At 43.1% G+C, this 27780-nt stretch overlaps 1 protein-coding gene across 1 annotated transcript in view; it reads right to left on the reverse strand.

Moving 5' to 3' along the window:
- The window catches only part of TTLL11 (tubulin tyrosine ligase like 11), a 216666-nt gene that overhangs the window by 136388 nt on the left and 52498 nt on the right, over window positions 1-27780 (reverse strand). The window contains exons 3-5 of the mRNA XM_029063565.1: window positions 26380-26513; window positions 4670-5245; window positions 474-569 (exon numbers count right to left, since the gene is read on the reverse strand). Coding sequence (XP_028919398.1) covers window positions 474-569; window positions 4670-5245; window positions 26380-26513 — 806 coding nt within the window. The remainder of the gene's footprint in view (window positions 1-473; window positions 570-4669; window positions 5246-26379; window positions 26514-27780) is intronic.

Below are 27780 nucleotides of genomic sequence, written 5' to 3' on the forward strand. Positions count from 1 at the left end.
CCACCCCGCCCCTCCAAAAGATTTCATTTTCAGTTCAGGGGTAGTGTTAACTTGCAGGTTGTGAACTATTAGCAGAAATAGAGATTACAGATACACAAAATTATTTTTGTAATTGTTTTTAATGTATTCTGGAAAATGACAATCCTTTGAAAATGAAAAACCAAAATAAAAGAAAAATGATAGCTATTCATTTCATTTTTATGATTCAGCCATGTCAAAATGTCTAAATCATTTTCACAGAAGTGCAATTAGCTTCTCGTCTGGGGCCCAATAATAAGTTCATGCCAAACTTGATGGGCAGATTTAGCATATTTCATAGGTTTCAAGAACTTGTAAACAACATGGAAGGGCATGTGTAAAGGGACAAGCAGTCTTATAAGACTTCTCTTTGCAAAAAAGAGTCCTAGTTCCAAAATACTTTAAAGTTTTTGCTTGCTCAACCACAAAACCTTTTTTGTGGGAAAACCTCTTACCTCTTGTTCATGTTCTATTCTCATGCTGGGGTTTGCATTCACTTCAAGGAGCATCGGCTTCAGATTTTTCATTAGCAGAATGTCAAAACCTAAAATCTGGGAACGGTACACATGACTTAGAATGGTTTTGACTATATAGGCTAAATTATCAAGTGCTGACTGTATTGTTATGGATAAGAGCAGGTGTTGAAATCAGCTATGAGCTTGTGCCTTGGAAACAAGAGTTTCTCAGATTCTCTTGTTAGAGGCAGGTCTGCCCTCAGACATGATTTATAAGGACCTCGTTAACATGATGGTCTCTTGGAGAGCATTTCCGCATAGTCCGTGTCATCTGAAATGTTACAAGTCTATGGCCTCTTTCTTCTTTAATGGATTTTCTATTATGCTAAGTGTCAATACCAATCAATCAAAATACACACACAGACACACACACAACACAATTGCTGCTTTCAGTTTCTCTGAGGCTATGCTTCTATATTTGAGAAGCACAGTCCTTCAAATTCTTGAATCAGAATCAAGGTGCATAACAAAATTATGGCGAAAAATATTTATGATTCTTTTATATGTGCAGGTTGCCACTCTCAGGGCATTGTTCTTTCAGGGATTCTGCCCCCCTAGTGCTAATGTTTTTTTCTGATCCAATTTCAAACACCAGTGTGGCACCTGCCAAAATACTTGATTTCCAAATATTTCTCAGATTTCCAGACTTGAGGAGCAGTACTGCCAAGTGGAAAGAGCACAGACTTGAGAGTCGGAAGACCTGGGTTCTGATTCTGCCTCTGCCAGTTGCCTGCTGTGTGACCTTGGACAAGTCACTTAAATTCTCTATGCCTCAATTTCCTCACCTGTAAAATGGGGATTCAACATCTGGTCTCTCTCTTACTTAGACTGTAAACTGCATGTGGCACAGGGACTGCGTCTGACCTGATTAATTTGTATATACCCCAGGGCTTAGAACAGTGTTTGTCACATGGTAAGCACTTAGAAATGTAATAATAATAATAACAAGCCAAAGGTTAAGAGAAACCTCAAGCCTCCAAGCACTAAGGAAAAAAGATATGGTTGCCTCATTTCTCTCTCTGAGCCTTTAAAGAAGGATGAGGGAAAAATCCATTTTCTGCTGTCGGTGCCTATTTGCTAGAAAAAAAATGAATCAGCTTAGATGTACTTGTCTGTAGAGCATTTATTGGAGATTTAGACACTAATTATTAAATTGCAGACTCAGTAGAGCTCTTTCTAACTTTAATGATACCATTTGTTAATACAATCACAGGCAGTGTGACTGTTTTCCGGTGACTGACTAAATTACAGTTCTGAAGAGTTCGTTTTCGGATGGAAATTTAGTGAGGATCTTATCTCTCTCTCTCTGTCTCTGTCTCTCTCTCTCTCTCTCACACACACACACCTTTTTTCTCTTTTCTCTCCCTTCTGCCCATTTCCACTATGGCTCCTTCATCTCTATATTTATACCAGATAAAGGTGGAAAATGTAATGTACTACAGATCTTTTAGTAATGATGACAAAAAAAATAAGAATGATTACAGTTACAATGATGTATCTACCTAGACACTTTAGCCCAGCACAGCCTGAGAAACAAGGTGCAAAAATTAGTGAGAAGTTGAGTATTGACTGGGAATTCTCATCTTTTTTTAATTGCCAAACTAGACTCTCTGCTTTCGGGACCAGAGCTGTGCTCAGTGAGGGACTGGATAAATATTTGTTGACTGGATTGGACTGGCTTATACTGCAAGGGGAAAAGCAAAGAAATTTTGAAGAAAAGCTCCCAAACCCTGGATTTCTTAAGGCAACAATGCATACAGTTTTGTCTCAAAGCATAATTAAGAGGATTTTTGTCTCCATTTTTATGAGTAGGCTAAATACGCTTTCTAGTACCATTTTAATGCCTGTCTCCCCTGCTACACTGTAAATTCTCTGAGGCTAGGGATCACATCTACTAATTCTAATGAACTCTCCCAAGCACTTGTTACAGTGATCCAAACAGAGTAGGTGCTCAATAAATACTAGTAATTGGTTGATTGGTATTAGTAGTAAAGGTATTTAGTTGGTGCATTGCACTGTACTAACTGGGAAATTTCAATAGAAGCTTTCAACATGTTCCCTGCCCACAAAAGGGCTTATACTCTTACAGGGAAGACAGGCATGAAAATATTTACAGAGAGGGAGACTAGAATAAATAAAATGAGAGTACTATTAACTATACATAGATGATGGAGATTATAAATAAATATGCAAGTGCTAGAAGTGGCTGATGGGGGGATGTGACTTGGGGTATTGTGAGTTAATCAGGGAAGGCTTTTTGGAGGAGCTGAATTGGTAGTAGGGCTTTGAAAGTGGGGAAATCTGTAGCGCATTGGGTTATGGCTTCCCTTCCCAATCTTCACTCAGTGCTAGGGGACCTCATCAGAATCTTCCTATTATCACAACCCTGCCATGCTTCTTATCTCCGAAGACAGTAATCTTTGTATCGATTCTAGACTGTAAACTTGTTGTGGGCAGGAAAGATATCTACCAACTCTGTCTCATATTGTACTCTTCCAAGTGCTTAGTTCAGTGCTCTGCACACAGTAAGTGCTTAATCATCGATTGATCGATTTATTTTTTTTTGGGTGGTGGTGTAGTTCAGGCTGGTGGAACATGAGCAAGAGGATGGAGGCAGGAGAGTTGAGAATGAGGTCTCGTAGGAGATTTGCTTGAGAGGAATGAAGCGAGTGAGCCAGAAAGCAATAGGGTAAAAAGGGTGGCTATGCAAGATGGGAAGAGTTGGGAGTCTTGAAGACAATCCTGAGGGGTTTTGGCTCGATGTTTGAAGTCACTGGAGGGTTTTGAAGAGCCACGGTTAACGAAGATGACTTCTGTGACAGCAGAGATCAGGGAGATCATGGGGAGAGGTGGAGGCAGGAGACTGGCAATTATGGTGATACAATAGTCTAGCTGCAGTATGATAAAAGCTTGGACCAAGTGGTAGCACTCCGAATGAAGAGGAATGGGTGGATGTGGGAAATGTTGTGCAGAAAGAAGCAACAGGATTTAGCAGTGGGAGAATGGGGAGAATGGTGATGCCATGAACAGAGATTAGCAAAATGGGAAGAAGAATGGGTTTAGGAGAAAGATGAGTCATTCAGATTATATTTTTGAACCAACTATTTCTTGGGAAGTGGTGCTATCGTCTCTAACTCAATCAATTAATTATTGAGCACCTACTGAGTGGAAAGTACTTTACTAAGCACTTGGAATAATAACAATTCTGGTGTTTGTTAAGCACTTACTGTGTGCCAGGTATTGTACTAAGCACTGGGGTGGAGACAAACAAATCGGGTTCGACACAGTCCTTGTGCCTCATGGAACTCACACTCCTAATCCCATTTTACAGATGAGGAAATGGAGCCACAGAAGTGAAGTGACTTGCCCAAAGTCACACAGCAGAACCTTCATGTTTATATTGGCCAGATAATAACCAGTATTATCTGAGAGAGTAGAAAAGAAGCCAGATGCTCATTCTCTGCCTTCAAGGAACTTACAATTTGATGACCTATAATAGAAGGTAAAAGAGAATTTGGAATGCGCACACCAAGCTCTAGAGATGCATGGGATCCTGATTCCCTTCAGCTATTCTTATGATTTTCAAATAGAGTAAGAAAAATGGTACAGTGATAAAATTGAAGCTAATTATTTAATCTCTGAATACCTGAGTGTGGCTGACTCTGCCCAGGCCAAGTGAAATGAAAAACCGTATAGTTATAAGATTGATTTGATCAACCCAAACAGGCAATCCAGGCTGCAAAATGTACATTCTACAACTGAAATGTCCACTTGAGGTGTCTACATGGACTACTTTTCCACTCTCTATGTGATGATTGTCTCCCCGACTCTAGAGTGTAAGCTAATGGTGGGCAGAGAATTGTCTGTTTACTGTTGTAATGTACTCTCCCAGGCGTTTAGTACAGTAATCTGCACCCAGTACGCACTCAACAGAATGATCGAATGAATGATTGAATGAATAACTGCTTGACACTGTAGTGCACTTGGGCTGTGTAGAACAAGTCTGTGAATTTCCAAAAGGTCTCGTTGTACCTGAAATTTAAACCCACCAAAATTTTTCTTGTTCCCTGTATAGTGCCAGCTCCCAGAACTGACGAAGTGCCATCCCCTTGGCATCGCCCCGATTCAATGCTTACCTGGAAGCACGTTGGTCCAGGCTTTCCCGCTGGAATATCAGACTGGTAGAAAACTTTGAGCTCTGGAGTCAGGGCAATGATTGTTTTTATCACCAAGGAAATGATATCAGACCATACTTTCTTGATGTCAATCCCCTTGGAAGAAAGTCTATAAAGAATGCTGGAGAAGGTCCTTTTGCTCCCCGTGTTTACGTTGTCAGAATGAATGAAGTTCCCGCTATGGATGTTCAGGGAATAGTTGGTTAAGTGCATAAATACATGATGCAAGTTTTTGAGGTTAGGCTCCTGATACTGTTCTGTACAAAATCTAGAGAGTCCATCTTTGGCTATATAAATCTCTAATGGTTCTAAAGACTTTAGTAAGACATACAGTCGAATATCGAACTTCAGCTTGTCGATGAGGAGAGGTTTACAGATGTACTCCTGGACCACAGACGGCCTGTTCTGGAGGTTGCCTGTCAATCTAATATCACTGGGATCTTTAATGAGGTAGATTCCGTCACCTTGACAACCACCATCAGGTTTTACAATGAAAGTGGGCTTCCAAGAGGGGTTCCCATCTTTCACCATTCTCACCTGAAAGACACGGAAGAAGACAAGGGATTAATATGGACATTCACCTCCTTGGCTCTTACAAAGCAACCATTTCACACAGAGCGACCAAAGGAAATGCTTATTTGAAACAAAATGGCAGTGAAGAAGTGAATAGAAGAAAAGTAAAGGAAAAAGGCAGTAGGACACCCTCAAGCATGGCCAAGAATAGGTCCCTGAAATGGGATGGGGAAGAAGTGACATTTAACACTGATGTCATTTTTTAAAAGTGACCATATAACTGACCTCAAGCATTGTCTTCTAATGCCATGAAACTCATGTCTGCTTCTTTCCAGATTCAGTGCACAACCGCATTTAAGTCCACTGGAGGTTTATTTTGCCAAAACAGTTGTACCGTGGCTGCCTTATGATTCCTGTTAATATAAAGGGAGCACACTCTGCAAAGTTCGGCCTACCTGTTTGCCTCTCTTTGTATTCCCAGACAGGGAAATGGAGGTTTTCTGATGTTTTCCAGGGACTCTAAAACTAGTCAGCCAACATGGACTCTGATGACTGTATTATCCAAACTGACTCAAATTCACTGTCCCAGTCTTTCCCTTTGGCTGGCAAAACAGTGGATTTTTTTCAAAGGCATGAACTCAAAGATTGAGGGAGCAGAGAGAAGACAATGGGAATGTGAAAGCTAGTTTACAGATGGGAGCCCTGAAGATAGTCAATCTGTATGAGCAGTTCTCTTCTAACAGTTTCACTTTTCTACACCAGAGAATGATAAATGGTGTCTTTCATCCTCAAATGTTTGTTTCATTTTGTTGCCAAGGTGCTCACTGACAGCCCTTACGGATACCACGTGGGCCCACACGATGTCACTTGCATTACTCTGGGCCCACAGATAATGTAATGACGCCACACACCTCATTTTGCCAGGACACCAGAACCTAGAGGATTTCTAGGTGTGCCCTTTGCTTGCTGCAGAGCCTTTATATTCCCTTCTCAGGTCCCTGTGAACACAGGCACCCTTCTGAGCTGTACGACTTGGTAGTAGGAGCCAAGGCAGAGAGAGGCTGGATACTTAAAATAAAAATACCCAACTTAAAGGCAACTGGTATCATCTGTGTAGCAGAGACCATGCTATGTGCTGCTCTGTTATATTGAGATGAGGTATCTCAGCACATTGTACTAGCCAGAGAACATGTCTGCTAATTCGATTGTCTTGTGCTCACCCAAGCACTTAGTATAGTCACATAGTAAGCATCCAATATATACCATTGATTGATCAACTGATTGATCACCAAACCGGGGCCTGAACTTCTGTTGTGACAGTCCAAAAGGAAATGTATGCTTTTGGTTTTAGCCAATCCTTTTTAGGCTGCATTTCTAGCACCTACCAATTCCTTGGGTGCTACCAGTTACATCAAACTTGTAGAAGAGCATTAATAAGGAAGAAATATCGAAAGCCCTTAACAATGACTCGCATCAATTATTTTTCCCTGTCAGAGAGATTCTAGAATGGAATATCACAAGAAATCAATTTAATTCTACTGGGCCCTGCAATAGAGAAGCTTTTCGTAAAACTGACCTTGAAGTTTATTTGGTTATTTAATATTCATCCAATCCAAACATATGTAAATATCTACATAACATGCTAGACAAAAGGCAATCACAGAACCGAAAATGAGAAATTCAAAGTTTGCCAAGATGGCTGATTTTTCCTACAGTGAACATAAGCACTGCTATGCTGAAAATATTAACAGAATCTCTCTAGACCAAAGTTTTCTTCTTTGAACCCATTCCAAATGCCCCAAGAAAACTAGACTTTATGGTCAATAACTGCAGTCATTTGGTGAATAATTAAATACTGAACTTCTTGTGGTCTTTACAGGAAAATGCCTTCCTTATTCTTTTTACTACTACCAAGAATAATAATAAGATAGTAAAAATTAATCAAGCTTAAAGTTTTGCTTTGTCTGTTTCTGGCAGATATGGAGAAAGATTCTTTTCAAGTATGGGTCAGAATTAACATTAGAGATTTCCCTTCTCTAATCAACTATTATTGATGATGCTGGAGTTATCTCTACAGAGTCGTTTGATCATAACAATCAATCAATCAATGATATTTATTGAGTGTTTACTGTGTGCAGAGCACTGTACTAAGTGCTTGGTAAAGTACTATACGTGGAGCTGGTAGACGTGTTCCCTAGCCACAACGACCTTACAGTCTAGAGGGGAGTTTCCTCAAGTGGAAACTCAGAGAGAGACTCTAGTCTGACAAGGTATTTTCCATATCGGATGTCTATATTCTTTCACCTTGAAAAAGAGGAAGCCACCCTAACATTTATGTTTATTCTTATTTGAAATTTAGCTCGAGGACTTACTGTGTCCATATCTGCGGCTCTAGATGTGTTTTTATTTTTTTTAAATCAATGCTTAGGTTTTCTCTGATACAAGTTAAATAGAAACGCCATTGCCCTTGACAAGATCTAAGGAGCTGAATGAAGTTTTGGAGAGTCAGGGAAAGCAGGAGACTCAGCAAGGTGAGCATTTAGTCTGGGGCTTGATTGAATCTTCAATTTGATGAAGGCGCGTTGAATCTGAAATCCATTATCTCCTAGAGAAATCCAGTACGTGGGAGAAAGATTCCAGTTAGTTTGGGCTGCTCTTTCTTACTCGTCTGGAGATTGATGGGTAATCTAGTGCCCCCTAGTGAAAATTAAAGCACAAGCTGCATCTGGAACATTTCCTAAGCAAAAAAAACCACTAGTTTTCTTAAATAACACTGCCAAAATAGTTATTTCTATCCTGGATAAATGTATACTTGTGCAATAAATGGCACTCTGCTGGTGAAATAGTCGGTCTAGCATGCAGATTTGCTCGGTTGGTCTGGAAACAAATGATGGTCCTGGGGGACTGAGGGAGGTAGGCTCTTTATTTTTTCAGTTGTTGACAACTTGCCGTCTCTCCGGCGGATGGAATGTTACTTGTAGAGCGAACATTACTTTTCATCATCCTGGGAAAAGGAGGTGTGACACATGAGCGAATGACACTAATCATTTGAAAGCCAATCCTGTTTTGATAAGCAAGTCGAGAAGATCAGGGAGTGGAGAGGTGTTTGGATTTGAGATTTATGATACTAACTGCTGATTGAAGTCAAGCTGGCTGGCAGACCCATATTCAAAGAACTGTAGCTGCTGAAACGTATTTTCCTAGAGACACTCAGCAGCCGGAATTCCACAGCTTCAAGCCACATGAAATGTTAACTAACCAAATGTTAAGAAATACTCCGATGAATCTCCTAACCCGACCCTCTTCACGTAACTGCGGCCTCCCTTCGGATCCTTCCCTTAGCTTCTGGTGGACAGTTTCAACGGTGACATTAAGAGACGCATTTCTTCCAGCCAAATGAATTTGTCAGCAGAGAAAATTCATTCATTCATTCAATTGTATTTATTGAGCGCTTACTGTGCGCAGAGCACAGTACTAAGTGCTTGGAAAGTACAATTCAGCAACAGAGACAATCCCTGCCCACCACAGGCTCACATGGAAGTAACTAAATATTACAACTCATTGTGGAAAAATGTCACAGGTCATTTGAGAAGCACAGATTAACCCCTACGTGAGCCTTCTCAACAACTTTTGCCTTTCTCCATTTTTCACATCTTATCCTACTAGCATGTTTGCCCTCTTGAATTTACTCCTTTTCTTTCTCCTGCACTACTTACTCAACAGCCCCTGCCAGAATGAAACCCCCTTGAATTTCCAATACACCCTAAATGACCACCCTCCCCTAGACCACAAGTTTCTTGAGGGCAGAGATCTTATCTATTTATTCTCATGTATGCTCCCAAGTGCTTAGCATGGTGCTCTGCACACAATTAGTCCTCAATCAATGGTACATAGTTGTCTTTATATAAGGATGCTGGAGTAGGGTGAACATCCAAATATAACGTACCTATAACATCCACAATGAGTAACTAATTCTCATCTTATTTTGAACCTTAAACAGTTATAATTTCTTCTTTTTTTATGGTATCTGATAAGTGCTAACTATGTACCAGGCATTGCATTAGCGCTGGGGAAGATAAAAGTTAATCCCGTTGGACACAGCCCAAGTCTCACTTCGGGAGTCTCAGTCTTAATCCCCATTTTACAGATGAGATAACTGAGGGACGGAGAAGTTAAAAGGCTTGCCAGCAGACAAGTGATGGAGCCGCTTAGAACTCAGCTCCTTCTGACTCGCAGGCCGTGCTCTATCCATTAGGCCAAGCTGCTTCTCTAAAATGAAATTCACCTTGCTTGGCCTTATATCCCAGTGACAGGATATAAGGATATTGCACTCATCTGTTTAAGGGAGAAACAGATGATTACTGACCTGAAGGATCAAGTCCAAGTCAAGGCCTTTCTTGTGATTAAAGTGGTGACCAGCCAGCACTGGTAAAGGTGAGCCCTCTGTCAAATGCTGCATGCCCTGATGCCTTAGCATTCCTCTCTTGCTGTGGGATGTTAATTGCCCAGAATGGTAAAAGATTCAAATGTTCTCGTTTCAATTTAAAAAGAGCCTGATTGGCACTCAGACCAAAAAGCCTATCCATGAGCAATTTCAAACAACTTTTAGAGCAACACTTAGCAGAAAATGTTCTCTGAACCGTGAACGAAAATAGTCCTAAACGAACATTCATAATCAAGGTGGCAAAGAAAGGTGACTGCCTTCTGTCTGCTGTTCCCCTTTTCCTTTTGGTAATAAAGGAGTTTCTTTATGCTTCTCTTTAGTTTTGTTGCTCTTTCTTTACACAGTAACCTGGAACATTTGTATGAAAACTGGGTCTCTGCCAAAGACATTCTCCTGCTCCTTCTGCTAATTGGGCACTTAAAATTACTGTATAGTCTGTGACTTACAATTTGGGTTGCTGTGAAGATGATTGCAATGTCTTACAACTGAGCAAAGAGTAGCTCAGAATAGAAACGCTCCTTCCGGTGTTCACGCAAATGCCTTTTGTAGACAGAGATGAGGAATAAAATGCTGGGGAAAATAATTTATTAGGAATATGACTACGGAGTCTTTTCATGGCTAATGCAGAAGCTTGCTTTTGGCTTTTATTGCAGAGCCTGCCAGATGTGTTAAATAGATTGATATGGGAATTGTGACTTCATGGATGAGTGCCATGTCACTATCTTCTCTTCTGATTTGTTATAAGCAGAAATAGCAAAATAAGTTGGCCAATTTTTTTTTCTCCTATAGAATCAGTTATCTAAGCATTAAGAAACGTGTACACAGGGAATGTGTCTGTTATACTGTTGTGCTATACTTTCATTCATTCATTCATTCATTCAATCCTATTTATTGAGAGCTTATTGTGTGCAGAGCACTGTACTAAGCACTTGGAAAGTACAATTTGGCAACAGATGGAGATAATCCCTACCCAACAAGGGGCTCACAGTCTAGAAGGGGGGAGACAGACAACAAAACAAAACAAGTAGACAGGCATCAATAGCATCAAAATAAATAAATAGAATTATAGATATATATACATGATTAATAAAATAAATAGAATAATAAATATGTACCTATATACACAAGTGCTGTGGGGCGGGGAGGAGGTAGAGTAGAGGGAAGGAGTCGGGGTGACAGGGAGGGGAAGAGGAGCAGAGGAAAAGGGGGTCAGTCTGGGAAGGCCTCCTGGATGAGGTGAGCTTTCAGTAGCTTTCAGCTAGTGAGCTTTCAGAGCTTTCTTAAGCACTTAATACAGTACTCTGCACACAGTAAACACTCGATAAATATAATTAATTGATTCTTTCCTTATATGAAGCTCTCATACTGGGCAGGACCCTATGTCATCATATAATATGGTGGTTTAATCTCAAAGACTTGAATCTCAAGGACCACGGGAGGACGTGGCCCGGGGGTCGACGGCGGGATAGGTGAGACCGAGGGACGGTGAGGAGGTGGGCGGCAGAGGAGCAGAGCGTGCGGGGTGGGTGGTAGAAAGACAGAAGGGAGGAGAGGTAGAAAGGGGCAAGGTGATGGAGAGCCTTGAAGCCTAGAGTGAGGAGTTTTTGTTTGGAGCGGAGGTTGATGGGCAACCACTGGAGTTGTTTAAGAAGGGGAGTGACATGCCCAGATCGTTTCTGCAGGAAGATGAGCCAGGCAGCGGAGTGAAGAATAGACTGGAGCGGGGCGAGAGAGGAGGAAGGGAGGTCAGAGAGAAGGCTGACACAGTAGTCTAGCCGGGATATAACGAGAGCCCGTAGCAGTAAGGTAGCCGTTTGGGTGGAGAGGAAAGGGCGGATCTTGGCGATATTGTAGAGGTGAAACCGGCAGGTCTCGGTAACGGATAGGATGTGTGGGGTGAACGAGAGGGACGAGTCAAGGATGACACCGAGATCGCGGGCCCGAGAGACGGGAAGGATGGTCGTGCCATCCACAGTGATAGAGAAGTCTGGGAGAGGACCGGGTTTGGGAGGGAACATGAGGAGCTCAGTCTTGCTCGTGTTGAGTTTTAGGTGGTGGGCCGACATCCAGGTGGAGACGTCCCGGAGGCAGGAGGAGATGCGAGCCTGAAGGGAGGGGGAGAGGACAGGGGCGGAGATGTAGATCTGCGTGTCATCTGCGTAGAGATGGTAGTCAAAGCCGTGAGAGCGAATGAGTTCACCGAGGGAGTGAGTGTAAATGGAGAACAGAATAGGGCCAAGAACTGACCCTTGAGGAACTCCAACAGTTAAAGGATGGGAGGGGGAGGAGGCTCCAGCGAAGGAGACCGAGAATGACCGGCCAGAGAGGTAAGAGAACCAGGAGAGGACAGAGTCCGTGAAGCCAAGGTGAGATAAGGTATGGAGGAGGAGGGGAGGGTCGACAGTGTCAAAGGCAGCAGAGTCCTGGCTCCATAACTGGCTCTGCTACTTGCCTGCATGTGCCCTGGGGCATATCACTTAACTTCTCTGACCTTCAGTTTCCTCATCTGTAAAATGGGTATTTAATGCCTGTTCTCCCTTCCCCTTTGCCAGGAAGAGTTCCAGGTTGGGCAGCGACTGTATTTTATCTGATTGTACTGTATCTACCCCAGTGCTTAGCACAGTGTTTGGTACATAATAAAAACTTAACAAATGCCACAATTATTATCATTGTTAGGCACAGGACCAATATTGTCTTCTCCCCCTGACTTTCCCATCACTGTAGACAGTACCACCATCCTTCCTGACTCACAAGCCTGCAACCTTGGCATTATCCTTGACTGCTCTCTCTCATTCAACCCACATAGTCTCATATTCAATCTATCAGTAAATCTGTTGGTTCAGCCTTCATAGCATCGCTAAAATTCTCTTTTTCCTCCCCAACCAAACTGCAACCAAGTTAATCCAAGCACTTATCCCATCCTACCTTGATTACTGTATCAGGCTCCTTGCCGAACTCCCCGCCTCTTGTCTCTCCCAAGTCCATCTCTGCTACCCGAATCATTTTTCTACAGAAACTTTCAGTCGATGTTTCCCCACTCCTCAAGAACCCCCAGTGTTTGCCCATCCACCTTGGCATCAAACAGAAACTCCTTACCATCGGCTTTAAGGCACTCAATTACCTTGCCTCATCCTACCTCAACTTGCTACTCTCCTACTACCCAGCCTGCACACTTAGCTCCTCTAATGTCAGCCTACCTTGATCTCCTCTTATCTCACCATTGACCTCTTACCCATACCCTGCCTCTGGCCTGAAATGCCCTCCCTCTTCATAGCCAAAATGACACTCCCCACCTCTAAAGCCTTTTTGAAGGCACATCTACTCTAATAACTAAGCCTTCGTTTCCTTTTCTCCCACTCTCTTCTGCATCTCCCTTTATTCACCAGCCCCATAACACTTATGTAACGTCTGTCTCCCTGTAAGTGTCTGTCTATACTGTAAGCTCATTGTGAGCAGGGAATGTGTCTGTTATATTGTTATATTGTACTCTCCCAAGCTCTTAATACAGTACTTTGCGCTCATTAAGTGCTCAATAAACATGATTGATTGATTGATTGTAGTCGGTAAAAGGGATGACCTGCAGAGAGAACAGGATTCTCAACAGGATTTTTTTATAGTATTTGTTAAGCACTTACTATATGTCAAGCACTTAAATTCTAAGTGCTGGGGTAGATACAAGATTCATCTCGCCTAGGATATTTTCCCATAGTGTTTAGGTATAATGTTCACTTCCCTAATGGAATTCAAAATGCTGTTACCATTCACCTCAGAGGTGATGCATTCATTGGCTAATGAGAAAACATACCATTTCTAATGAGAAAACATACCATTTTTCAAACCCAAGATATGCTTCAAGCTGAATTACACTATGAAATCAGAGAAGCGGTGATAAGGATGATTTTTTTCCATGTGTTTTAGGTTATATTGCAAAATTCTAGACTGTTGTCGAAATCATTTATTGTATCTAGCTTTCAGCTAACGGCAACCTTATGTTGGTCAAGATTATACTTTTCTTAGTAAAGAATCAAAAGGCAATTCTTAAATTTACCTTGAATTATGAAGTTTGCAGAATAGGGAAGACATTCAAATTGTGTCTTGGTTTGACCAATAATTTAGTTCGGCCATCAATTTTGCTTTCCAGACTTGCATTTATATTTTTCTCTTATGAGAAAAGTGAAATTTTCATCAGGTATCTGCTTACCTGCTGTACTTCTGAATAAAGCATAACCTTTACAGCTAAAATCAATTTTCCAATACCGAGGCTTTTCCGCTAACAAATTTGCCAAACAATTCTTATCCGTACTCCGAATTTGCACAACCAAATTAACCAAAGGAAGAATAGCTGAGATGTGACTTAGCTTTTTCTTAGGACTCTTCTTTTTCTTTAACAATACAATAGATGTGGGCAGGGAACATGTCTATGGAGCAGTTATATTGTACTCTCCCAAGTGCCTAGTATAGTGCTCTGCACACAGTAAGTGCTCAATAAATACCACTCCTTGCTTGATTGATTCCCTGCCCACAGCGAGGTTACAGTCAAGAGGGAGAGGCAGGCATTAATATAAATAAGTTATTTAACTTATTGTTATGTATGTAACTGTGTGGGGTGAATATCAATTGCTCAGCTCCAGGTGCTTCTACTTTGGGATGTGCCTTTAAGTCTAGCCTAGCTCCTCCCACCCACAAAGTCTGCTCTTCAGTTTGGGAAGATGAGATTTCTGCCTGGCTGCCAGGGGACCCTTTCTTCATCCCTGGCCAACCCTGCATGGACCAAACCTAATGGACACTGGAAACAAATGTTGCCGATTCCTCCTGGACCTTAATGGTGTTCTCAGTATCCAGCCCAGCTAACAACAGCAGGATTTGCTACTCCACCCGGTTCGCTTATCTCATGAAGGTTCTTTCAAAACCTTGTGTTAAAGGAAAACGCACCCTTGAAGTACTCACCCTTTCCGACACTGCTCACACAGGCACACAGAAGGGCTTTTTTTGACAACATGCCAAGCCCAACTAGGCTGGTGTTGTTTTCCTAATTCCCTAATTGTATTCTGGCCAAAACACATATTAAAAACATGCTGTGACAGAGCTGAGTGTACCAGTTTCGTTACAATTCTGTCCAGAAGGCTACTTGCAGCAAACAGAAATCCAAATTCCCAAGACGACCTAACCAAAAAGTCATAAGAATGGGGGCACAGAGTTTATCTCTTTTTGTTTTAGACCCTTTGCTTCCTTTACATCTGCCCCATTCCATTTTGGCCCTAAGCATGTGATTGAGTAGGTGCTGAAGGAAAGGCTGTTATGAGGATGTTACCTGATTTTGTTTTGTTTCTTTTCATTTTTTTGGTATTTGTTACGTGCTTACTGTGTGCCAGGAACTGTACTAAAGGCTTGGGTAGATACAAGGTAATCAGGTTGGACACAGTCTATGTCCCACATGGGGCTCACTGTCTAGATCAACATCTTACAGATGAGGTAACTGAAGGACAGGGAAGTGAAATGACTTGCCCAAGGTCACACAGCAAGGCAAGTAGCAGAGTCTGAATTAGAAGCCAGGTCCTCTGGCTCCCAAGCCATGCCACTTCTGTTGTTGAATATCCAGGAGTACTAGTAGGTTTGGTGTTTTGCTTCTTTGTTTTTAAAAAGTATTTAATAAGTGCTTACTATGTGCCAGGCACTGTACTAATGCTGGGGTAGAAACAAGATAATCAGGTTGGACACAGTCCATTTCTCGCATGGAGCTCACAGCTTTAATCCCCATTTTATAGATGAGGCAACTGAGACAGAGAGAAGTTAAATGTCTTGCCCAAGGTCACGCAGCAGACAAATGGTGGATCTGGGATTAGAACCCAGGTCTTCTGACTCCCAGGTTTGGGCTCTCTCCACTAGACCACACTGCTTCTCATTTCTTGTTACAAACAATAGGCCCCCAATGTTACTGGGCATGGCGGCTCAAGGGAATAATTTGTAGTTATCAGAACCCTGGACTGAAGGAAACTCTAGCCCCTTTCCAACATTTCCAATTTGTCAGTGAGGGCAAGGAATGAAAAACGTATCACTTGATGTGGATGTAGTGGTGACAGCTTGGGTCACACCATCCTCGCACTGACAGATTTCAGGTTTGAGACTATCGGCTTCATCCGCCCTCCACTTGTGTCAAGAGGCAGGACTTGTGTCACTTATATTCGGAATGATTCTGCATTCCCTCCAGACAGACCTGACTGTGAAAGTAGGACGAGGCAATGAAATAAAGGGACGTTCTGTTTATTCAGATCATCTGGAAACCACATAAACTCCTTTGCGAGCCAGGATTGCATCTACCAACTCTGTTTTATTGTATTCTCCTAAGCACGTAGTACATTGCTCTCTGCACACAGTACACACTCAATAAATAGCATTGATTGATTAATTGGTTAATTCATTCATGATGGCATTTGTAAGTGCTTACCATGAGCCAAGCACTGTTCTTTGCACTGGGGTTGATACAAGTTAATCAGATCTGACACAATCCCTCTCCCACATGGACACAGTCTAGAGGTGAGCGAGAACGGGTACTGAATCCCCATTTTTCAAGTGAGGAAACTGAGGCAAAGAGAAGTGAAGGTCACACGGCAGGCAAGCAGCAGAGGGGGATTAGAACACAGGTCCTCTGACTCCCAGGTACATAATCTTTCGACTACGCCATGCTGCTTCCAGAGGGCAATCCATTCTCAAGCCCTTCTCTGGGCCAGTAGCTTGTAGAGTGAGGTGGGGGTCTGAGGGGAAAGGATCAAAGTCCTGATAATGGCCCTGGTATTGTGTAGGAGGGGAAAACCTGTCACCTGGCTATTCCCTTATGCCTCTCAGACCCTGGGGCCAGAGAAGCAGATAGAGCACGGGCCTGGGAGTCAGAAGGACCAGTGTTCTAATCCCGGCTCTGCCACTTGTCTGTTGTGTGACCATGGGTATGTCACTTCACTTTTCTGAGCCTCAGTTACCTCATCTGAAAATGGGAATTAAGACAATGAGCGCTACATGGGACAGGGACTGTGTCCAACCTGATTAACTTGCATCTTCCCCAGTGCTTGGTACAGTGCTTGGCACAGAGAAAGTGCTTTACAAATACCATTATAAAAAAAAAGATAACTTGCCTCCAGGGAGGCGGAGAGAGACTATGCATTCCATGGCACCACACGACAGCAACAACATCGGGGTATCCCAGAGTATTCTGCGATTCCATGGTCAGTTACAATTTCCAGGAGAACCGCAAAGTGTTGACATTTAAGGAATTACTAAAAAATGTCTCTGATCTCTCTACAGCTTTAAGGTACTGTATATGTGTGTTCTAGTTGTGGCCAGGGCTGAGTTTTTGAAATGACCCCCGCTGTGAGGCTGGAGGCCAGTTACCTAAGACACTTTGCTTTCTAATATTGTCTCTTTTTTCCCTTGACTCTTTCCTTTTAATGAATTCCCAGATGGGAGAAGAACTCCAGGATTTTTTTATTAATCTTTCATCAAGTGGACCCAAATAAATTGAATATGGATTATGTGTATTTTTGAAAGGAGAAAATTCAAAAAAGCCCTTGGCTTTTGATATGACTTTGGAGGGTTGTGAAGGAGAAGCATCTATAGCGTAACATCTGTATTTCACAAGGTAAATCGACAGATTAAACTACACCCACTTAATATAGGTCTAGCAAAAAAAAAATTCATTTTATTCCACTTTTTGGGCAGATATTTGTGATTGACTGTCAGGAGAAGATGAAGAAGGAGGGAGGGAGGGAGAAAAAGAGGGAGGGGAGGAGGGCATATGTTTGGGTGGGAGGAGGAGCGAGAGAAACATTTCATTAGCATTAGATTTGAATCACGGCATCTTCCTCAACTTGGGTATCTACTTAGTCTCTCTCCCATTATAACTTCTCCAAAAAGCAATTAGATTGTAAGGAGATTCAGCCGGAAACAGAATTTGAGAGCTTTCTTCATATCTTTTGAGGAGAAGAAGGCTGATGTAGGCAAACCAATTTTCATAATTTCCCTTTGAAGTACTAGGAGCCAGCTGAACACAACAATTTCCTGCAAAATGCATAAATGTTGCCCCTTTATCTAGCCATTGCTCCAGCAGAGACCCTTGACTTAGCTGATATTTTCAATAATAACTTTTTCAAAACCTTACAATGCAAAGGTGGTGGGGCAAAAGCTAACATTTATTGGCTTTGAAGATGCATTGGTTTCTTCATCAAGGGGTATTTTCTTTTCTTTAATTTGTAATGTGCTACATCCTTAAGGGGATTGAGAAAAGCGGATTAAATAAAGTTGCGGACTTAAAATTTTCCAAAGGCTTGCTGCCACTCTGGGCCCACATGTGAACATGCAGAAGACAGCTGGGTGTGTAGCCAGCAGTGTTTTACCCCAGTGCTGGCAACAGCCAAATCACAAAATCCTTCAGTGTACCTAATGGTCTTGGTTTCTCTTAAATTCTGGTTGGTGCCAAAATTAACTCAAAATTCCTGCTATTAATGAGTTTTTATTTTGTACCAAAAAAAGATCCATTTTACTTTATTTAACTTTGCAATGAAGATTTACGGAGTCCAACCGGCAAAAAATGGGGGCACCTATACTGGACTTCTACCAAAAAAATCAAATAATAATAATGATGGTATTTGTTAAGCACTTACTATATGCCAAACACTGTGCTAAGCACTACAGTAAATACATGCTAATCAAGAGTGGGACACAGTCCCTGTTCCACATGGGGCTCACAGTCTTAATTCTCATTTTACAGATGAGGAAACTGAGGCCCAGAGAAGTGAAGTGACTTCACCAAGGTCATACAGCAGATAAGTGGCAAATTCTTCTGACTCTGGGTCTGTGCTCTAGCCACTAGGCCATGTTGTCTTCCCAAAGATTTGTGAGGTCCCCCCGAGAGAGACTAAAAGGAGTCTGTTCCCCACTTTCTAAAGAGGCAGAGAGAAGGCACAGACAATCCTCGACTCTGCCGACCTCCTCCTCCACCATACCGCGCCCACTCACCGACTCGGTCACACCCTCGACCTCATCATCTCCTACCGCTGCACTATCTCCTCCCTCACCAACTCTGAAATCCCTCTCTCTGACCATAACCTTCTCACCTGCCTCATCTCTCACACTCCCTCCCCCTGCAAATCTTCGCTACTGCCCCACAGAGACCTCCGCTCTCTCGATCCCATCCGTCTTTCCAATAGCATCTCTCCTCACCTCGCCGCCCTGTCCTCTCTTCCCACTCTCGACGATCAGGTCTCCGCTCTCAACTCCACCCTCTCTACTCATCTCAACTCTCTCGCCCCCCTTTCCCTCCGCCGCTCTCGCTCCACTAACCCACAGCCTTGGATCACCTCCTCCGTCCGCCTCCTACGCTCCTATGCTCGAGCTGCTGAGCGCTGCTGGCAAAAGTCCAAGCACCAAGCCGACCTCACACACTTCAAATTTATCCTTTCCTGCCTTAACTCTGCCCTCTCCTCCGCCAGGCAAAGCTTCTTCTCCTCCCTCATCGACACACATGCCCGTCACCCCCGCCGACTGTTCCGGACCTTTAACTCTCTCCTTAGGCCCCCTGTTCCTCCCCCTCCCCCATCTCTCACCCCCAATGATCTGGCCACCTATTTCCTCACGAAAATCAACACAATCAGGTCTGAGCTCCCCAAAGTCACCCCTCCGCCTCTCCCCTCCCCCCCCACCAACCCCCTCCCCTACTTTCCCATCCTTCCCTGCAGTATGCAGTGTGCAGGCTTCCCACACTGGCTTCCCATATCCACATGGCTGGGCACCTTGTACCAAGTCACGTCTAGGCAGGACAATCAACCAAATGCCCATATATTAATGTCTATCTCCCCCTCTAGATTGTAAGCTCACTGTGGGCAGGGAACAGGTCTACCAACTCGATAATATTGTACTCTCCCAAGTGCAGAGCACAATGCTCTGCACATAGTAAGTGCTTAATAAATACAATTGATTGATTGAGTGATCCGGGAAATTGTTATACTCCTGGGAGTTCCACCTTTTAGCAGATTTGCATCTTTTGGAGATAGACTGAGTGCAATTTGCCTAACTCCTCCAATTCATTCTAAGCATACATTTAGAGGGCTTCTCTCAGGTGTTGAGTGTCTTCATTTTTGGTGGGTAAGAGTGAGAAGAGACTAAGAAGTAGTGTTTTTGGTCGACATCGGAAGAGAACTGATAGTTTATTTTTCCAATCCTTTGCATATATCAGGCTTCCCCTCCTCTTGTCCAGCATGTAATCTTTGAATTATAGTCTCCAAAACTCCAATACTTTGCAGGTCCACTCCACTCTTTCCTGGTTCCTGTTATGCCACTCTCTTACTCATGACAGATTTGGATATTCTGTCGGGAGGAGCATATACCCCTCTATCCTTAGGCCCCCTGTTCCTCCCCCTCCCCCATCTCTCACCCCCAATGATCTGGCCACCTATTTCCTCACGAAAATCAACACGATCAGGTCTGAGCTCCCCAAAGTCACCCCTCCGCCTCTCCCCTCCCCCCCCACCGACCCCCTCCCCTACTTTCCCATCCTTCCCTGCAGTATCCTCAGAGGAGATCTCCTCCCTCCTCGCAAGTGCCACCCCCTCCACCCGCGCCTCGGACCCCATTCCCTCTCACCTTCTTAAAACCATCGCCCCTGCCCTCCTACCTTCCTTAACTTCTATTTTTAACCACTCAATCTCCAAGGGCTCCTTCCCCTCTGCCTTCAAACATGCCCACGTCTCCCCCATCCTAAAAAAACCCGCTCTCGACCCCACTTCCCCCTCCAGTTATCGTCCTATCGCCCTACTACCCTTTCTTTCCAAAATGCTAGAACGAGTCGTCTACAATCGATGCCTAGAATTCCTTAACTCCCATTCTCTCCTAGACCCCCTCCAATCTGGCTTCCGTCCCCTCCACTCTACCAAGACTGCTCTCTCTAAGGTCACCCATGACCTCCTTCTTGCCAAATCCAATGGCTCCTACTCCATTCTGATCCTCCTTGACCTCTCTGCTGCCTTTGACACTGTCGACCATCCCCTCTTCCTCCATACCTTATCTCACCTTGGCTTCACGGACTCTGTCCTCTCCTGGTTCTCCTCTTACCTCTCTGGCCGATCATTCTCGGTCTCCTTCGCTGGAGCCTCCTCCCCCTCCCATCCTTTAACTGTTGGAGTTCCTCAAGGGTCAGTTCTTGGCCCTCTTCTGTTCTCCATTCACACTCACTCCCTCGGTGAACTCATTCGCTCTCACGGCTTTGACTACCATCTCTACGCAGATGACACGCAGATCTACATCTCCGCCCCTGTCCTCTCCCCCTCCCTTCAGGCTCGCATCTCCTCCTGCCTCCGGGACGTCTCCACCTGGATGTCGGCCCGCCACCTAAAACTCAACACGAGCAAGACTGAGCTCCTCATCTTCCCTCCCAAACCCGGTCCTCTCCCAGACTTCTCTATCACCGTGGATGGCACGACCATCCTTCCCGTCTCTCGGGCCCGCGATCTTGGTGTCATCCTTGACTCGTCCCTCTCGTTCACCCCACACATCCTATCCGTTACCAAGACCTGCCGGTTTCACCTCTACAATATCGCCAAGATCCGCCCTTTCCTCTCCACCCAAACGGCTACCTTACTATTACGGGCTCTCGTTATATCCCGGCTAGACTACTGTGTCAGCCTTCTCTCTGACCTCCCTTCCTCCTCTCTCGCCCCGCTCCGGTCTATTCTTCACTCTGCTGCCCGGCTCATCTTCCTGCAGAAACGATCTGGGCATGTCACTCCCCTTCTTAAACAACTCCAGTGGTTGCCTATCGACCTCCGCTCCAAACAAAAACTCCTCTCTCTAGGCTTCAAGGCTCTCCATCACCTTGCCCCTTCCTACCTCTCCTCCCTTCTGTCTTTCTACCGCCCACCCCGCACGCTCCGCTCCTCTGCCGCCCACCTCCTCACCGTCCCTCGGTCTCGCCTATCCCGCCGTCGACCCCTGGGTCACATCCTCCCGCAGTCCTGGAACGCCCTCCCTCCTCACCTCCGCCAAACTGATTCTCTTTCCCTCTTCAAAACCCTACTTAAAAATCACCTCCTCCAAGAGGCGTTCCCAGACTGAGCTCCTCTTCCCCCTCGACTCCCTCTGCCATCCCCCCTTTACCTCTCCGCAGCTAAAGCCTCATTTTCCCCTTTTCCCTCTGCTCCTCCACCTCTCCCTTCCCATCCCCACAGCACTGTACTCGTCCGCTCAACTGTATATATTTTCGTTACCCTATTTATTTTGTTAATGAATTGTACATCGCCTTGATTCTATTTAGTTGCCATTGTTTTTACGAGATGTTCTTCCCCTTTACGCTGTTTACTGCCATTGTTCTTGTCTGTCCATCTCCCCCGATTAGACTGTAAGCCCATCAAACGGCAGGGACTGTCTCTATCTGTTGCCGACTTGTTCATCCCAAGCACTTAGTACAGTGCTCTGCACATAGTAAGCGCTCAATAAATACTATTGAATGAATGAAAGTTCCCACTCCAATTCCCAGCTTGGTCAGCAGGAGGGGAGTTTGCTACAGGGCTGCAGGAAGAAGAATTTAAGATACAGTATTTCATCTGCCTTGAGTGTTCCGATGGATCGCTCAGGAAAAGCAGTTCCTCAATACAGTTTCTGCTTTATTTTCATCTTCATTATCTGCTGTTTCTCTGGCCTAAGGCTTCAATGACTCAGGTGCTGGAAGGAAAATGATTGATTCCTTAAGTTCCTTTCCACTCCGCATCTGAAACCAGGGCAGTGGAAATCTTTCCAAGCACAGTTTTAACCACAATACAGAGGACTTTCCAGAAGCCCTAAAAAGGAAAATCTCTGGGAAAAAGAACTTAACAAACAAGACACACATGTGCTCTTCCACACAGAAGTCACTTCTCTAGTTTCAGATGACTTCATTATCCAAGAAAAAATAGAATTTGAGCTGCTTGGTCAGGGGTTCGTGACCAGTGTGATATCTGAACAGAAGGAGAAGAGGCCAAAAAGATCAAATTTGAAATAAGTAGAGCGCTGAAGTCAGGAATCAATCAATAGTATTTACTGAGTGCTACTGTGTGCAGAACACTGTACTAAGTGCTTGGGAGAGTACAATATAAGACACTTTGCTCATGAAACAGGAAAATTCCTAATTTTTCCTTAGCTTCCTTATTTAGTTCTTGACGTACAGTTTATTTTTCCATAACATTTTATTTAAATATCTTTAATGAATTGTACATCGCCTTGATTCTATTTAGTTGCTATTGTTTTTACGAGATGTTCTTCCCCTTGACGCTGTTTATTGCCATTGTTCTTGTCTGTCCGTCTCCCCCGATTAGACTGTAAGTCCGTCAAACGGCAGGGACTGTCTCTATCTGTTGCCGACTTGTTCATCCCAAGCGCTTAGTACAGTGCTCTGCACATAGTAAGCGCTCAATAAATACTATTGAATGAATGAAAGTTCCCACTCCAATTCCCAGCTTGGTCAGATTAAATAAATATCTAGACTGCAAGCTGTTTGTAGGCAGGGAACATATTTACCAACTCTGTTGTATTGAACTCTCCCAAGCATTTAGGACAGTGCTCTGTTCACACTAAGTGTCATTGATTGATTACTATTTAGTGGCTTATTTTGATCATCCAGAGTAGTCTGAGACACAATTCACAGTAGTACATTTGCTGAGAATCAGGAAGGGAACATAGGGAAGTAGAGTGGCTGTTTGTTTTGTCAAAATGGAAACTACACCAGGACTGTTGCCCATAATTCACTATGTTGAGGTAGAAATCAATCCATCAACCACTGGTATTTATTGAGCACTTACTAGATGCAGAGTACTGTAATAATAATATTGGTATTTGTTAAGCGCTTACTATGTGCAGAGCACTGTTCTAAGTGCTGGGGTGGATACAGGGTAATCAGGTTGTTCCGCGTGAGTCTCACAGTCTTAATCCCCATTTTACAGATGAGGTAACTGAGGCACAGAGAAGTGAAGTGACTTGCCCACAGTTACACAGCTGCCAAATGGCAGAGCAGGGATTCGAACCCACGACCTCTGACTCCCAAGCCCATGCTCTTTCCACTGAGCCACGCTGCTTCTCTACTGTACTCAGCATTTAGGAATATACAATACAACGGAGTTGATAGATGCTATCCCTATCCACGAAAGGTTTATTCCTGAGAGATTTTGAACCAGTCTTACTTATCGAGCCCTTGCTGTGTGCAGAGCACTGTACTAAGTGCTTGGAAGAGTACAATATAACAGAGATGGTAGACATTTTCCCTGCCCACAAGGAGCTTACAGTCTAGAGGCCATTTTCCTCAATTAGAAACAGCCCCTGAGTTAACATAACCCGACACTCTGATGTTGAAGACGAGAGTAGAAAGTGGAAGCTACATGGGCTGATTCCCCAACCCAATCAATTGCAAAGGTCTGCAATATCACATTTTTGCTTTCTTATCTCTAATTTCTATCGGTCAAAAGTATAAGTCCTTTCTACATCAAATACATTGTTTGATAACAAAAACAGCACTTTTCTCAAATACGCAGACGGAAGAGCATATGCAAAGCAAGCTCCAAAGGGTTTTTTGGGTTTTTTTTTTTTATATTGGCCATCTGCTCTCCCTGGAATGCAATCCTCAAATCTCCTCTAGTCCTAACAAAATTTTCCTTGGAGGACGCTACTTGTGTAGTCACATCCCCACCTGGTGGTCAGATTTGGGTTTCTTTTTCATAACTGGAGCCGGAGGAATTTGAAATTTACCCTATTTCTACCCAGTCTCCTTAGTCAGTTGAAATCGAATCGCTAATCTGTGTTAGCTGAATAAGGGGGTCACATTTCAAAGCACTGCACAGCTTTGCAGGTTTCCCGAATATACAGTACGAGGTATTTGATTAAGGGAATCAGGTATCATTTTGAGTTTCGACTCAAAGGGAATCATCTCTAAGCTACTTGAACTCAAATGAACTAATATGATTTAACGAAAATCCTCAAAACGAGCCTAAAACAAGAACACTTCAATCAACTGAGGGAGGTAAAAATCTTTCCTTATAGAAAATACCCACACCTTTCTATCAACCTTGTTGAGTGGACCATTTAAAGAGGTTCCCAAATGTACCTTTGCAATCTCAAGAGATGGACTGATGATTTGATCCATTTTCACCTGAGGAAAATTTGGGAAGTCTAACTAAACAGTACGAGATATAACGAAATTAAAACATAATTACTCATAGATATTTCTTAAAGTTTCAGCAGATGAAACAAAATCCACTGCAGAGCACAGACAACAATTTTTGAAACTCCCTCCAAAATGATGAAGTAGAACTCTGGGATTATTGTGGTGGGTTTTTTTAAAAGCAGAATATCAGATTGGGAAGCAAAGATGTTTGTGATTCAGCACAGATCTAAAATCAACCACTTCTCTATATGAATTGTTCTGAAATGCTGCTTCTCTTTGGGTCAGTGCCATACACTAGGCCATGGGCTGTTGATACACTCAGTCTCCAAACACAGGACTTTCAACCAATGTATTTTGCAATCCACCCTCTAAGAAACATAGCTGTTTTTTGGCATAACAGCCTGAAAATTCAGTCCTCAACACTCCAAGACTTCATCCACATTCATCCGGCTGATGGTTCACATTCATGTTTGTGGACAAGAATAGCATGACATATGTTCACAAAGAGAAAACGGTATGTCAGTTTCCCTCGAGCACTAGATTTTAAAAGAGGAAAAAGCGACTCCTCATTCAGGAGACCAGGATTATCCACCAAATGGGAAAGCAGGTGTCATCTGGTTGATTCATCTCCCAGACAACAGAACTTCCTTAACCTGACTCGACCCAATATTCTAAAATGTTTGCTATTTTTCCAACTTTTCCTCCCAGCTCAACTAGTTGTCATGGAAATAAGTGTAACGCTGACAAGTTTTCAACTGTGATTTTAGTGTTGATGTGACGGATCATCAAAATGGACAGAGATATAATCATTACTGGTTTAAATTCAAATACAGAGAGTAATTACCACACCGTGAGAACCCATTGGAAAAAAAAATCAAGTGATGTAGAAAAACGGATTTGTGGATACACTTGAAATCTGGTCAATTATAGACTCTCCCCCAGCAAGAAACTTTCCTTTTCAAATTATCACTTCGAGGTCAGTTTTTGTTTTTAATAAGCATTACTTTTTATTACATTTTATACATTAAAACAAATCAAAAACAATTTGGCAATACAAATATTAGTTCTCTACATATAATGAGATATGACATGTACACGAAACTGTTTAGATCAGGCACCACGAAGAACACATGACATTTAATTAAACTGACAATAAACATCTCAGACAAAAACTTTCCAACTTGCTCCATTTCACACTCAATAACATATATATATATAATATATGCATACATATATATAATATACATGTATATATTATATACATGCATATATATACACACACACACACACACTTTAAAGTGTGAAGGGCCCCAAAATACACTTCCACTATGGGAAGTCAACTGTCACTCATCTTGAGTGATTCCAGGACAGATTAAAAAACAGAACATGCTTAATATAAAAATGAAATAGAAGATGCTTTGGAGAAAAAGTGCCAAAATGGATTTAAACAATTCAATATCTATAACAATAACAAGGAGAAGGGCAGGTCTGGTCCTATCGTTTTTTGCTCTCTCCATTATTTGGGCAGTAGGGAAAGATATCTACCTGAGCCACAAAGAGCTGGAACTCGTCGGGCAGAATCCACGAACGAGGATAGAAGTTATACTCCTCCGGAAACAGATCCTGCATTATTCTTACTGCACGGCTCAGGGTGATTTTACGCACCATCTCTGTCATGCCTGAGGAGGAAAAGAAGATTCTTTAAGGCTTCAGCAATCGGGGGCACTTGCCACAAAACAAAGTCAGAGCTTTATGACTGAACAGGCAGTGGACAACACTTGACATTCATCATTTTCAAGATGGAATAAAAACAGTGTTGGTTGACATTTACTGCATGTGCTCAAATTTTATAAGTCTGACAAATCCTTGATAATCTCTTACAGAACACTGAAGGGAATTGCTCTTCTCCTAATCTACCCTATTACCTCAGCAGGGATGTTGTCTGGTTATCAGAAACTCCGGGGAACACATTGGGAGCTTCTGACCAATCAATGGTTAACTCTCCTCTCTCGGTCCTGCCGCACTCCAGGATCAATCAGTCAATTGATGGCATTTGTTGGGCACTTACTGTGTGCAGAGCACTGTACTAAGTGGTTGGGAGACTCCAATACCAAGAGTGTTGGTGAGACATGTTCCCTGCCTTCAGGGAGTTCACAGTCTAGATGGCAAAGGAGTAGAGGGAAGAGAGTTAGGGAGCTAGGGAGAAGCTGAAAGTAAGGGCAAAGTTCTCCACAGCCAGTCTTCTTCCCCCCTGACTTTTCTGTTTCCTTCTTCTCCGAGTCCCCTTGGGCCAGGGTCTTTCTCACCACTGCACTTCCTACCGAAGCTGTCACTGTCACTTTCCATCATTTTCCAAGGCCCTTAAGCCTAGAAAAAATTAATCAGATTTTAAAAAGGGGATTTTTGCCCATCTTACCCGCCTGTTCTTCACTAGCACTTGACAGCAAGGATGAGCCGGAATCATTTACATTTTGAATTTTAACTTTGCCTCTTCTGAGATGAATATTTGACCTCCTTCAATTATGTCTCCCACTGTACAAAGACCTGTGATTTCTTAAATTTTTTCACCTAGGAGACTATCTCTTTGCACTCGGATTCCCGTGGCATATCAATGAGCAAAGGCGGTTCTTGAAGTACTATAACTTCATCCATTATCTCTCACGAGAGGTACCAAAAGAGAAAGAGGTCACCTCGACCCTTTCTGGCTAATTCTCTCATTTCTGGGCCCCAAGATAGATGTGGTGAAAGACACCCCAGGGAAAATTGCTTTAACAATCAAAAGGCCTTTACAGTTTTATGAGTTTGGGGTATGCCTGATCCCCCTTCTAAATTTAGGAAGCAAAAAGTGAACCTAAGCAACGGATAAAGTATTTTTAATAGATGGAATTTCTTCACTCCTTCAGTATGTATACTAGCAGTGGCAATAAATCTGCAGTGAAGGGCTTA

This window comes from Ornithorhynchus anatinus, chromosome 4 (genome assembly GCF_004115215.2).
Source record: "Ornithorhynchus anatinus isolate Pmale09 chromosome 4, mOrnAna1.pri.v4, whole genome shotgun sequence".
NCBI classification, from domain to species: Eukaryota; Metazoa; Chordata; class Mammalia; order Monotremata; family Ornithorhynchidae; genus Ornithorhynchus; species Ornithorhynchus anatinus.